Source organism: Sinocyclocheilus anshuiensis, unplaced genomic scaffold, assembly GCF_001515605.1.
Source record: "Sinocyclocheilus anshuiensis isolate Anshui unplaced genomic scaffold, SAMN03320099.WGS_v1.1 scaffold1809, whole genome shotgun sequence".
NCBI classification, from domain to species: Eukaryota; Metazoa; Chordata; class Actinopteri; order Cypriniformes; family Cyprinidae; genus Sinocyclocheilus; species Sinocyclocheilus anshuiensis.
The window spans coordinates 380,926-395,225 of record NW_015538093.1 but is presented as its reverse complement, the minus strand read 5'-3'; the positions used below and the strand labels follow the sequence as shown (position 1 = coordinate 395,225).

At 36.2% G+C, this 14,300-nt stretch overlaps 1 protein-coding gene across 3 annotated transcripts; it reads left to right on the top strand.

The window, feature by feature from the left end:
- The first annotated feature begins 891 nt into the window (after positions 1-891).
- LOC107683638 (microspherule protein 1-like) lies at positions 892-13,140 on the top strand. Of its 3 annotated transcripts, none has more exons than XM_016479709.1 (15): positions 892-1,021; positions 1,414-1,458; positions 1,621-1,783; positions 1,875-2,013; positions 3,146-3,310; positions 4,148-4,257; positions 5,061-5,169; positions 5,306-5,444; positions 5,522-5,597; positions 6,839-6,867; positions 6,970-7,062; positions 7,146-7,228; positions 7,925-8,012; positions 10,250-10,377; positions 12,361-13,140. In XM_016479709.1, the coding sequence occupies exons 2-15, from the start codon at positions 1,449-1,451 to the stop codon at positions 12,445-12,447; spliced, it is 1,419 nt and encodes a 472-aa protein (XP_016335195.1). In that variant the 5' UTR covers positions 892-1,021; positions 1,414-1,448; the 3' UTR covers positions 12,448-13,140. The 3 variants fall into 3 exon arrangements, with proteins under 3 accessions (XP_016335195.1, XP_016335193.1, XP_016335194.1); XM_016479707.1 differs by having other exon boundaries at positions 1,399-1,458; XM_016479708.1 differs by having other exon boundaries at positions 1,363-1,458.
- The last annotated feature ends 1,160 nt before the right edge of the window (positions 13,141-14,300 follow it).

Genomic DNA, 14,300 nt, shown 5'->3' with positions numbered 1-14,300 from the left:
TTCTAATTTTTCTACTTTCAATATTAAATAAAAAAAACGAATGATCGAATGATACACGGATTACTAGAGTTTAGGATATTTAAAAATACCATACATTTACCCTATCACAACAATTGCAGGCACGTATTGCAGGCACGTTTGGCAGAGCTTTGTTGTGCTCTGACGACATTTCCTGTCTAACCCGGTAACGCTTCAAACTCCACAGAAGTCTCCAGTTAGACGGCAGAAACTCAGTCCGGGCTGGTTCCGGTGTGAGAGGCGGGCGGCGACACTGGACTAGGTTAAAGGGAAAATTAAAGAATTCATAAACAAAAAATGGCAAGAAGTATGGAACTGTGAAAGCAAGGGCAGACAAATGTATAATATTCAGCAGCAAGTAGGAAATGGAAGAAGTGTTTTTAGGAATAGGAAAGAAGATACAATTATTTCTCGCATCCGAATAGGGCATACTAGATTAAATTACTCTTTGTTTAATATAGGAAAACATGAAACAGGTCAATGTATTTTTTGTAATCAGGCAGAAACAATAGAGCACGTTTTAATAAAATGTAAAAAATATGAAAAAGAAAGGTTAAAACTCATTAAGGAAGTAAGAAACATGGGTGTTGAATCATTTCATTTGTCAAACCTCTTGAAAGAGCATGCAGAACAAGGTAAAATATATGGTGCTATTGTTAAATACATTAAAGGAATAGAATTAATCAGGAGAATTTAGGAATGTGTGTGTTTTGGGGGGTTGTTTGTAATTTTTTTTATTATTTTTTTTTATAAAATATAGATAAATATAAATATGTATTTATTAGTGCTCCACACTCCAGTCCAGTTGGTGGCGGTAAATGCACCAGAAGTTGGTTTGCCATCCGCCGTAAAACGTTATTAGAAGAAGAAGAAGAAGAAGTCTACAGTTAGCTTATCCTGGTTTAGCCTTATCGCTTTATTTTGTTAATAAAATAAAGGAATAAAATATTAAGTTATATTTGAATTTGATCAGAGTCAGAGCGCAAAGATACTCATTCTAAAGGTAAAACCTGCATCGCCTGAATTCTCGATTTGAATGTATAACCTAAATATGTTGCGGTGGTGTCACGGTTGACACAGTAATTGTCGCTATTAGAGCTGATAAAGCAAGTAAATCGTAATAATATACATCTAATGTAGAATTACCCGATATATAAGAGTATAGTATTGCACTAGCTTTAACGTTGTAGCGTCTGCACTGCACATGTATTAATAGTGTTTATTATTGTTTCTAATATACATCTAATGTAGAATTACCCGATATATAAGAGTATAGTTTTGCACTAGCTTTAACGTTGTAGCGTCTGCACTGCACATGTATTAATAGTGTTTATTATTGTTTAGGTCTGTGTTCATACTATCTCCTCTTTCTGCCCCCAGTATTCATGATTCATCGGTTTTCTCAGTGTTAAACAGCTGATCAGGAGATCATGGAGAAAGGTAAGACAACATTATAATATCAGAATAGCAGAAGTTTTTATTTCAAAAAGTGTTTGGTAGCAATTTTCACTCATCTACGCTGTAGATGAACGGACAGTGTGTTTAGAATAGCTAATGGTTAGAGTTATGATGTGTTCTGATTGATGAGGTGTTGTGTTGCAGATGTGAAGGCAGGCATCCCCTCTGGTGTGGCTGCAGAAGCGGCGGCTGGACCTCTGGTGTCACAGAGCCGATCCGAGGACGAGGGGTCCACTGCTGTTAAGAGGACAGCCGCTCAGGCCTTCAGCGGAGCCGGGATGATTCCCAAACGCAGAAGCTCCTCCAGGTGAAGAGGAGTCATCCGTTACCATAGCAGTCCTCTGGTTCACTGTGGTCATTTACGTATGTCTAAAAGGTGTCAAATCATTATATTTTAGATCAATAAAGAGAAAGAAGTTTGATGATGAACTGGTTGAGAGCAGCCTTGCGAAATCTACCAGTCGGGTCAAAGGTCAGCCAGTCATCGAGCCAATCAGATGCCCTGGGAATGACCTTGCATCCAGTGACAAGAAGAAGGTAATGAAGGTTTTTGGATTTTATTTCACAAATCTCTGGGATATTTGATTGTGGTGAATCTTACCTATTATTTTCTGGCCAAGAACCACTGTATGATAGACCACTGAAAATGTGTGTGTGAGAGAGAGGAGAAGAATTATATACCTACCTGTCAATAGTTTAAAATATTTGAGATTTAGGTTTTCGTTTGTAATTTATTGCTGTGATCAAATCTGAATTTTCAGCATCATTTCTCCAGTCTTCAGTGTCACGTGATCCTTCAGAAATCATTCTTAATATGCTGATTTGCTGCTCCTCAAGAAACAGTTGAAAACAGTTTTTGTTGTGATACACTATCATTTAAACGTTTACACTATCATTTAAAATTCCACAAGGGAGCATTAAATCGATCAAAAGTGACAGTAAAGGCATTTATAATGTCACAGCAGAAGATTTGTATTTCAGTTAAATGCTGTTCATTTAGATTTTTCCTCGTTTAAGAAACCTGAAAAAAAATAGCATGGTTATTTTTAACCGTTTTCAATATTGAAAATAATTAGAACCATTGTTAATAATTCAGGACAAATAATAAAAAATAATTTAAAAAGCTGAGCTTCAAATCAGAATATTAGAATGATTTCTGAAGGACTGTGTGGAAATTCAGTTTTGACATCACAGGAATGCATTTTAAAATGTATTCAAATAGGAAACAGTTCTAAATTGTAATGATATTTCAAAATACTACTATTTTTACTGTATTTTCGACCAAATAAATGCAGCCTTGATGAGCATTTGAGACTTCTTTCAAAAGCATTTTAAAATATACAATTTTAAACAGCAAATATTAAGCAACAAATTTTCTGCATAGCTGAAATAAGACCTTGCGCTTTTAATATAATAGAATCATTTTAGCTCATATATATTTCGTTTTATTTCTTTTCTATACTTGCGTATGTGCAATACAGTCATTACATGTTTTATATACAACGATGGTGTGTTTTTCTGTGTTTGTTTTTCTGTCTTTTAAAGTAAACATGCATGGTGCTAGTAGATTTGTTTTACTGATATGTAACATCTGTATTTTAAGTGTGACATGAAACATTCTTTACATTTCAGTTGATCTGCTACTCCATAATTTGTCTCTGAACTGTAGGGTTTAAAGTCTGGCAGCTCTCTTACGCCTCCTCTTAGCATGCTGATGGCGCCTTCATCGATGACCAAACGAATGAAGAGAAACAAGCAGCCCTTACAGATCACCAAAGACCTGGGCCGCTGGAAACCCACTGATGACCTGCTGCTCATCAATGCCGTTTTACAGGTCAGCTGTCAGATTTTAGGAGCTTAATAGTTCAGAGAAGTTCTGCTGAGATGAGTTGAACTGACGTAGATGTACAGTTGAGGTCAAAAGTTTACATCCCCCTTGCAGACTCTGCAAAACGTTAATTATTTTACCAAAATAAGAGGGATCATACAAAATGCATGATATTGTTTATTTAGTACTGACCTGAATAAGAGGTTTCACATAAAATATGTTTACATATAGTCCACAATAAAAAATAATAGTTGAATTTATAAAAATGATCCCGTTCAAAAGTTTACATACACTTGACTCTTAATACTGTGTTGTTACCTGAATAATTAACAGTTGTGTTTTTTTGTTTAGTGATAGTTGTTCATGAGTCCCTTGTTTGTCCTGAACAGTTAAACTACCTGCTGTTCTTGAGAAAAATCCTTCAGCTCCCACAAATTCTTTGTTTTTTTTTTAGCATTTTTGTGTATTTGAACCCTTTCCAACAATGACTGTATGATTTTGAGATCCATCTTTTCACACTGAGGACAACTGAGGGACTCATATGCAACTATTACAGAAGGTTCAAACACTCACTGATGCTCCAGAAGGAAAAACCATGCATTAAGAGCATGAAAACTTTTTGAATTTGAAGATCAGGGTAAATGTAACTTATTTTGTCTTCTGGGAAACATGTAAGTAAAATCTTCTGTAGCTTCTGAAGGGCAGTACTAAATGAAAAAATATGATATTTAGGCGAAATAAGAAAAATGTACACATCTTCATTCTGTTCAAAAGTTTTTCTTTTGTTTGTTGTTTTTCTGGCTCGTAATGCATCATTTTCCCTCAACTGTACTTTGTGTTCAGACCACAGATCTCACATCCGTTCACCTGGGAGTGAAATTCAGCTGTCGCTTCACGCTGCGGGAGATTCAGGAGCGCTGGTACGCTCTGCTGTATGACCCTGTCATATCAAAGTGAGTTTCTGACCAAATCATTCTTCTCATATAGTTATAGTTCCTGTTTTAATCTGGTAGAAAAGTGAAATAAATAAAAAAATTGCCATCACCCTCATGTCATTCCGAACCCCAAAGACTTATTGCTTCCCCAGAACACAAGGATAACAGCCATGTTCATTTCCTAATAGCGTCATAAAGTTATACCTCTTGCCCTATTCATTCATTCTGTTCATGGCAATTGAACACCAGGGACAATATATCAACTGATATTTGGCTTTTTTTTTTTTTTTAATGACTGTATCCACCAACACGTCAGTTTGGTCAGGTAGTGTTGGAAGCTAGAATATTAGTTTGATGCAGAGAATCTACCTCTTAATTAGTTACCTCTCTTGAACGGTTCTACCTAATTCTAAAAAGGCAAACGCTTGAATAATTGATCATGTATAATTTTCAATTATGCTCATACAGTCTGCAAATGAGCAATTATTTAACAAGTCTTAGAATACCTTAATCTAATAATATGAATTCCATGAACCTCAAACTCTTAGTTACAGTTTTTTCTTAATCATATGTTTTGTGAATTTGTTTTATTATGATAGGATTCTAGGAGAAGGAGAAGTTGATATCTGAAATGTAAGTCTGTGTGTATTGATGCTTTTAAATGGATTCCTATTTAAATGCAAAGCTTCTCAGATTTTCTTCTCTGGAAGGGTTTGGGATGACATGAGGGTTAGTAAAAAATTAGAGAGTTTTTGCTTTTTAGTTTACCTTAACAATACGATATGAATGTACGTTTTCGAAGGGTTTTGTCTGTTCCTCAGGTTGGCGTGGCAGGCCATGAGACAGCTGCATCCAGAGGCTATCGCTGCTATTCAGAGTAAAGCTCTCTTCAGTCAGACAGAGGAAGCCCTGCTCGCTAAGATCACCTCAGTAAGACATTCATTCTAGAACGAAATCAGCATTTTGATGACATATTAGAGTGAATGCTTTCTAGATTGTATTGTTGCTGTTGTTGCTTTAAATGCCATCACTGTTCAGTTGATCCTTGCTTCATGTTTGTGAGTAGAGCAGTCAGCCTAAGCTGGAGGTTTTTCAAGATTTGCTCAACAAGCACCCGAATGTGTTTTACCCATCACGCACTGCTAAGAGTCTGATGGTCCACTGGCAGCTGCTCAAGCAGTACTATCTGCTGGAGGATCAGAGCGGTGAGATGCTCTCATGTCTGGTGTTCCTGCATGCGGTGGTCATTATCATTTACACAGCTCATCCGATGTGTTTCTAGTTCAACCTCTGCCTAAAGGAGAGCAAGTGCTGAACTTCTCTGATGCGGAGCAGGTGGTTGATGATGCCAAACTCAAGTAAGTAAACCGACGCTACACCATCATGTGTTATGAGTTCGTTAACAAATAATACTTCACAATAACACTTTGTCCTGCAGTGTGACTAATGAACTTTTTAAAAAAATATTTTATTTATATCGGTTTTTATGCAACAACAAAAAAAGCAGATCAAATTGAAATCTCACGTAAATTCTGTTAAGTTTAGCTTTTGTACTATAATGTAACCTGTGTTACTTTAAACGACAAATTAAATTTTAAAAGTGAATTCAAGTTTAATATTTTTAGTCATGCTGCAGCACACTGTTCGAAATGTCACTCACTATGTGTACATGCACATTATAAAACTGTTTATTGTGAGAGAGCTTGTTTTCATGCATATATGTGACCCTGGAGCACAAAAGCAGTCGTAAGTAGCACAGGTATATTTGTAGCAATAGCCCAAAATACATTGAACGGGTCAAAATTATCGATCTTTCTTTTATGCCAAAAATCATTAGGATATTAAGTAAAGATCATGTTTCCATGAAGATATTTTGTATATTTCCTACCGTAAATTTATAAAATCTTCATTTTTGATTAGTAATATGCATTGCTAAGGACTTCATTTGGACAACTTTAAATGCAATTTTCGATTTTTTTTGCACCCTCAGATTCCAGATTTTCAAATATTTGTATCTCGGCCAAATATTGTCCTAACAAACCATACATCAATGGAAAGCTTATTTATTCAGCTTTCAGATGATGTATAAATCTCAGTTTTGAAAAATTGACCCTTATGACTTGGTTTTGTGGTCCAGGGTCACATATGCATATTAGTGGTGTATTCTTAACTCATCTGAAATGAATGTGTACTTGTGTTGTCGTCAGTAAGCAGTACACAATTTGTGCATTAAAATCGTGTAATGCACACCAAGCCAGATTATCCTCTATTATTTTTTTTTCTTCAGATTTTTCCACTGGTCTTTGGATTATTGCAGAAAATAAGCTCTGTGACCAACAAAATGCATGATTCTTACACGTTTTGTTCATCAGAATAAAAAAACAAAAAACAATCTGAAACAATCAAAAACACTGACTTCAGGATGATGGAACAAGAAGCGCTAAAATATTGTTTTTAGGTTACAGGCCTACAAAAATACGTCATCCCTGCAGCATTCTATATTCATAATGTGTTTCCTCATTAGCCCCCCTTGCAGCCTTATTTGACAATTATGTATGACACTGACTTTCTGGTTCTGATCATTTATCCTGTTCATCAGGGACAGCAGAGATGAAGTCTTAGAGCACGGTGAGTTATTTCATACAGCCTCTTGTTGTTTTAAACGTGCATAAGTATGTTTCAGTACTTTTTCCTGTGTCTGTCTATGAAATGTTATTGCATTTCTCGTAGAGCTGATGATTGCAGATAGACATCAGAAGCGTGAGATCAGACAGCTGGAGCAGGAGCTTCCTCGCTGGCAGGTGTTAGTGGACAGCATCACAGGTCAGATTTATTCCACTGGCTTTTTGTATAGTTATCAGAAGAATGTGATCGCTGAGTCTGATTGTGTGATATTATTATTTCAGGCATGAATTCACCAGACTTTGATAATCAGACTCTGGCAGCTTTACGTGGACGAATGGTCCGATATCTGATGAGATCTAGAGAGGTCAGAGAGCATTTAATGTCATGCATGCGCGGGAGTTGAATCTGGCAGTATGATGCTGGAGTCCCTCACTGAATGTACTCAAACCACAAATACACTGGCTTGGGAAATGTTACTAACCATTACCAAGTTGTAGTCCTACATTTTTTTTTTAATCTTTTGGGGAAAAGGACAAACCACATATATACAGTGGCTCCAAAACATATTTTTACACTACATAAAATTGCAATTGTAAAAAACGTCTGAAAGTCACTGTATTGGAGAACAAAATATTGGCTGCACTTCATTTTACAGTTTGTGCCCTTACAGTGTACTTACCCAAGAATGTACTGCATAATAGAAGTGCATGGACTCAACATGGGTTCTGGTTTAGTATCTAGTTATTACCCAGGTATTGTGATTAATATAGATGCATAGTGTGAAAATGCAGAGCAGGACTGTAAAATAAAGTGCTAACAAAATATCTTCTGCTTCTGCTGTACACGCTTTTCTCAGAACCAAACCATGATCTATCTGTTGTTTTAATAAGCAGCAGACTTTTTTTGTGAAATGCTTCACTTGAAATGCGTTTGTGCTATTTAAAAAAAAATAAACTTACTTGCTTGAATATTTAGATATTTAACACAATATGAGGCACAATTGTTTTAAAGGAAGAGTTCACCCACAGTTGACTGATAACAAACTTTTGAACTGTTTCAGATCACACTAGGACGTGCTACTAAAGACAAGCAGATAGATGTAGATCTGTCTTTGGAGGGACCTGCATGGAAGATCTCCAGAAAGCAAGGTCAGACGGTTGAACAGCATTATTCATGATGGTGCTGTGTGATCAGTCCTGCCCCTTGATGCTAAGTTTAGCTTTGCATCACTAAACTTTATTACAGCATAACCCTTCTTTACTTTTTAAAAGAGAAGGCATTTTGTGATTTACTGCGTGACTTGGGGATTTTGAGTTATCTTCAGCACCCGTTAAACAGTGCACTTTCTTCTACCATCCGAATGTGTCATCGATTACAGCATCCCATTTATGTTTTCTGTCGTTACATCAAAGATTTCTATTTACAATAGAGATCAGCTCAAATGTCACCTGAGTCCACTGCTTCAAACAAATCATCCACCCGCACCTATGATTTTCCCTGATATAGATATCCGCACCAGAACGCCACATTAATTATTCTAATGCTTTGTTTTAAGCATGATGATATGGTCAGTGGATCGTTCATTTTTAACGGCAGATTCAGTGACGTTAGAGCTAATCTGCGCATCTCTGATAGTAAAATAATACGTTGATCGTTAGCTGCTTTTAAATGAACATTTAAAATGTTTGTCTTTGGCCAGATTAGCCTACATTTTCTTAATAAAATAAGCACAGGCTTTACTCCATTCAGACTTTATTGGCAATATCGCCGATCGTCTCGCACAAGAGAGCCGCATGTTTAGAAAGCCATGTAAAATTAATGTAAGTTCAACTTTTAAAAAACATGTCTCGAGACTTTATGGCGGTTTTTCTGCATCCCACTGCATCTCATGTTTTTAAATGAAAAAAGTGCTCTTTGTTTGTGGTCCTTTGTATTAAACTATACATACATGCATGATGCTGTTTTGTTTCTAATTGTTTAAGCAACGTAATTAATTATATATGGTTTACAAACATTATTTTAAACATTTTAAAAAAAATAGTCGTGTTATTTTGAAACGTGCATTAGTAATATTTTGCTTGATGCGCCCTCTTGTGGCCTCAGGAGAGAAGCCAAAAGCTTTTTCCCCCTAACTGAAATTATGCCTTTTAAAGGCACAATATGTAATTTTCGCGGTTAGAGGGCGCGTATTCAAACTAAACAAATAGACAAAGACGTAGTTTGATGTCGCCGTGACTGAGTGTGGAATCATGGGAGTTGTCGTCTTCATCCCCACAGCCGATGCAGTCCGACGGGACTCGGGCAGAAATCATGAGTTGATGATGTAATAACGTAGTAGAATGAAGCAGGGTGAGGCTGAAAGCTGTCGTTATTTCTATGGATTTAAACAGTCTTCGAAACATTTGGGATAATGTAAGTACACAAGTCAGCAAAATATATAACACTTCTAGTGGTTTTTGGATATTTTAATAAAAAAATCGTACATATTGTGCCTTTAAATTTGAATATAACTCAAATATTGATAATATTTTAGTACAAAATTCGAATTTAGGTTTTCAGCCATTTTGACAGCTCTACTTAGCTCCGATGTTTATTAGTGTTTGGGCCACTTGGAGGAATCCTTTGCCAGAGACAGCATTGAAGTGGTATACATCTAGGCAGCACAGGTCCACACATGCATCCACGATACTAGATTTATCTTCTAGTGGTATTTTTTGCTGTCCCGATGGACGTGAGAACTTAAGGTGCTTGTCTGACTTGACTGGCGTTTCGCTTTCATGATGGACCATATTCGAGGTATCAGTCATATACTGTACATACAGCGCTTCACAGCCGTTGCATACTACATACCCAGCACTCGATTCATCCACGCTAACCATTTGCTAAAATGCTCCCACGCGGTACATTTCTTTCCTTCCTTTTGTTTTGTTTTTAATTCTCCCTTTTTAATTTTCTCTCAGATCTGTTTCGCCTCCATTTATATGCTTTAAGAAAAGGACCCCCCTCCCCCCGCGACACACATATTTTTATAAATGAGAGGCTGCAAATTAGTGCCTGTCTGCGTGATGAAAAAATGCATTTAAAACACGTTCATATTTTAGAGAATGTAGTTAATATTTGCATCATTAATCAAATCTTGGGTGTATAATCTTATACACCCATGACCCACCTGCAGTGAATCAGAATGCATTTTTTTTAGTTGTACAAGCTAACTAGTTGTTACTGGGCAACTAGTAAGTACGATGCATGACTGATGTAACACTGCTCTATGGATTTTAATTTAAACATTTGATGCTTTGAAGTATCACCAGGACTTTTGAATGGCATTGTGTAAACGGGATGCAATTTTAAAGTAATGAAATAATGTTGGTTTTCTAACTCCCAGGGATCATTAAACTGAAAAATAATGGAGATTTCTTCATCGCTAATGAAGGCCGAAGACCCATTTACATTGATGGTCGACCAGTTTTGTCTGGAAACAAGTGGAAACTCAACAACAACTCTGTGATGGAGGTATGGACACGTTTACATTTGAGTCACAAAATCACCGTTTGGAAAAATGACAGCTGTCAAAAAAGAATGATTTACCATATTTACACCGCATGTTTTGTATATAGTATATAAATAAATACATTTTGTATGTCTAAATCTTATCAATATATAATATTTATGAAAATTACGACCATTTTAAGATTTTCTTTCAAGACCATTAATTGCATGAAAAATACATAAATTGTTCTTCCAAAAATATATAAGCATTGAAATGAAATTCTATTCACACGCTAGTTTTAAGGAATGCGATATGTATTTGTTTTACGTTATGCCCCACTCTAAGAGCTATAACTGCTCTTTGTGTGAAATCTCTTTTTTAATCTGTCATGACTCTCCATGAAAAATCATGGAAATTCACTTGTCAAAGGGGGTAGGAATACTGGAATTTATTTATTGCCCGATTCATTTTTGTATACAGTTCTAGAATATTTATAGTATCAACGCCTAAATATAAATTAATGAATTAAATCTGGTTTTGGTTTCATTGCCCAAATAGGTTGTACTGGTCATGGTTTTAAAAACCGAGGAGGTTCTAGTAACTTAGTTAAGTTAAATAATAAAACGGTAAAAAAAAAAAAAAACGGTATTTTTAATTAAAATAAAACGGTTTCTATCACGTTCTCCTCTATGTACACACAGTATATCAGCTACTATTATTATCAATCACCATAAAAAAGTATTATAAGGGATTCAGTTAAAGCTCAGTTTTTATTGTGGAGGCCATTAGTATAATTTTGCAACTGAATCACATCCAGATTTTTCAACAGCAAAATGTTTGCAAAAATAATGACAAGTCAGAGTCATGTGTTCAGTCCCTTGAAAATGACTTTCTAGCTCTTGGTTTCGGTTAGACCACAGGTGTCAACTTTGAGGCCAAATGTTGCCCGTGGGTTCATTTCTGAAACCTAGAAATTAAAAGTCTCAGTTAGTGCTTTCCTTGTGAATATGAACCCGAATAAAGCACACATTTGCAAATAAAGCACCGTTTCCATCCAACAAGTCAAAGAGAACAAAATCATCATTTCCTGATAAACTGGCACTAAATATCACTAAGAAAATTAGGAGAAGCCACTGAATATAATCATTTTCATATATGATAAATTACCTGCACCTCAGAGCGAGCAGACGAAGCACATTAAATGCGGTCAGTGCTTTCGGAGGTGGATGCCTGCTGTTTGGGAACGCAGTCGTGTAAGACAATTAAACAGAAATACTTTGATGACAGACTTTGGCTTAAGCATTTCAGAATGACCAAAACAACATTTGAGATGCTGTGCAACAAGGTCAGTCCCATGGTTAGTCAAGTTGCGTCATCCCATTGCGCAAAGTCACATGACCTTTTTGATACACATCGAGGAATTTATTCAGCAAATACGTTTCCATCTCCCATTATTCGCATGAACTCTTTCGCACAAGTCAAAGACCACCTCAAGCGAGTGTAAAAACGTTTTTGCGAGTTATGGCATTATATTTGGCATTTTCATCACTTATTTCTGATGTGATGCTTCAAAATGTGCATAAAAACAGGGTGAAGGAAACATAGCTATTGTGCCGGTACCAAATCCAGTCGCTACCAAGGTTATTATAGTTTTGGGTATAGTTTTGATTTATTTTGTTTTCTATATCAAATTATTTTGTTTAGTTTCATTAAAATAACTGCTGCAGGGAGGCTGGTATTGTTTCATTTTTGTAAAATGTTCATCACACTCATTGCGAAACTAACATACTGAAAAGAGCTGTTTTGTGGACCAGTGTGTCATTACATATTGTTTTTATAATAAGTCACAATGAACAAAATTTACTGTATTACATAAAATGTCAGAAAGTTGTGCCTTAATCCTAATAATGTTATTGCATATAACATGCTCAGAAGTTGTTTGCACAGTGATTCTCTAGAAAGAATGAAAAGCTGGTCAATAACGCATGTGTGTTTGTTTTGTCCAGATTGCAGGTCTTCGCTTTGTGTTCCTGATCAATCAGGAGTTGATTTCTCTCATTAAAGCCGAAGCTGCCAAGATGAACCAGCCATGATGCTGAAGTCACCAGTTCACGAGCTGTCAAACACCATTCAGAGCTGTACTGTCCTGTCTTTACCTCCGAGTAGAGTCATATACAGGAGACCTTTCAGCACAAGATTATAGTGGCTCTCATAGCAACAACTGAGATCTGGAGGAAAAAATCATTTGGAGAGGAATTGGACATTTATATTCCTGTTATTTAAGGCACATTTGGACAGAAAGAACTGAATGTTTGTGTGTGTGTGATTTGTAGATTTGCTTTTTTTTTGTATACTGTTACCGTTTTGTTGACTTGTAGATTTTTTGTTTGTTTATTCCTAAAACACAGTAACCTTGTATTGTCTCATCAAAGACAGTTTGCTAATATTCTGCCATGACAGAAAGTGTAAATATATTCATAAAGACTGATTAAAACTGAAAGGTGTTTCAATGATGTATCTGTGTATTGTAATGCATTGTGTGGTGTTGTATGTTGATCATTGACTTTAGCAACCACTAAAGATTTTAGAGTCAGAGTGGCAAACTTTGCATGCGTCACTTTGGCCCTTGACATGAACTAATGTTGCAAACCCAGAGTGGATACAAGTAACCGACAATGCATAAAAATACATTTAAACTAAAGCTTCAGATCTAATTATAATGCACAATTACTAACGACACTACAGGTCAAAATTTTGGAATATTAGAAAGTTTTTTTTAATGTTTTGTTGAACGTGCCATAGAATGGAAAACTGTATTTACCTTGGCGTAGTTGAATAAAAACAGTTCTGTACATGGAAATGACATACAGTGAGCCTCAAACACCATCGTTTCCTCCCTATGTAAATCTCGTGCATGCAAAAGACCACTGAAAAATAGGCGAATCGGAACATAACACCGACTGACGTTATAGTCGGGATCACTAATAGTTACGCCCCCAACATTTGCATATACCCGCCCATGTTCTATGCTAGCCGTTTCAATGCCCCGCATATTAATAGCGACTCCCTAATGCCCGCATTTTATATACAGTATAATTACCCAACGATATAACTGCCAGAGAAAGTATTGAAATATATATTTTTCTTCCTGCTGGGTGAGCTACTGAAATGAGCTGCACTGTGAAACAGCCAATCTGAGTAGAGCTCAACATTGAGCCGCACTGTGAAACAGCCAATCAGAGCAGAGCTCAATATTATTATTCATGACCCTTCCAAATAAGGTAAAAACAGACCATTTCATTTTAGGGACAAATCCTAGGGATGTAAATGGAAATGTAAAACCCAGGGTTCCCACGCTTCTTGAAAGTACTTGAATTTCAGACATATGGATTCAAGGCCTGGAAAGTACTTGAAAACAAACATAGGTCATTGAAAGTGCTTGAATTAAATTTGAAATAAATTTTGTTTATGGCGCTATTTAAAAAATTGTCCTATATGTTCTGTCAAAGACCGAACAAGCGGCACTAATGATTGGGGGTGGAGATGGGGGAGCGCGAAAAAAAAACCGTGTGTGTTGACGCGCAGCCTAGCGACCTGAGCGGGACAGTTTTCTTAAGCCCGCTCTCCTTAAATTTCTGACCATTACCGCCCACTCCCGCAACGTGTGTGTCACGCTCCCGCAGACATTCTCACATTTTACCAATTCCAAACCACATCAATCTTAATAACTACTATTATTTTTGTATTTAATAATTTAGAAGTGATACTGTATATAATTGTCCATGAAGGCTAGAAATTAAAAACTCCTCATTAAGGTGTGCAGAATTATTAGGCAGGTTTTTTTTAACGGATGAAATGAGCCAAAAAAAAAAAAGAAGAGATTTAACTCAGACTGAGAAGTCAAAAATGATTAAATCCCCATGAGAAATATTAAAAACGTATGCAA

What these genes read in the sequence shown, in the direction of transcription:
- LOC107683638 (XM_016479709.1), top strand. An exon ending in AAACGCAGAAGCTCCTCCAG is followed by an intron (nt 1,784 to 1,874) that starts GTGAAGAGGAGT and finishes ATTATATTTTAG; the next exon opens with ATCAATAAAGAGAAAGAAGT. An exon ending in CATCCAGTGACAAGAAGAAG is followed by an intron (nt 2,014 to 3,145) that starts GTAATGAAGGTT and finishes TCTGAACTGTAG; the next exon opens with GGTTTAAAGTCTGGCAGCTC.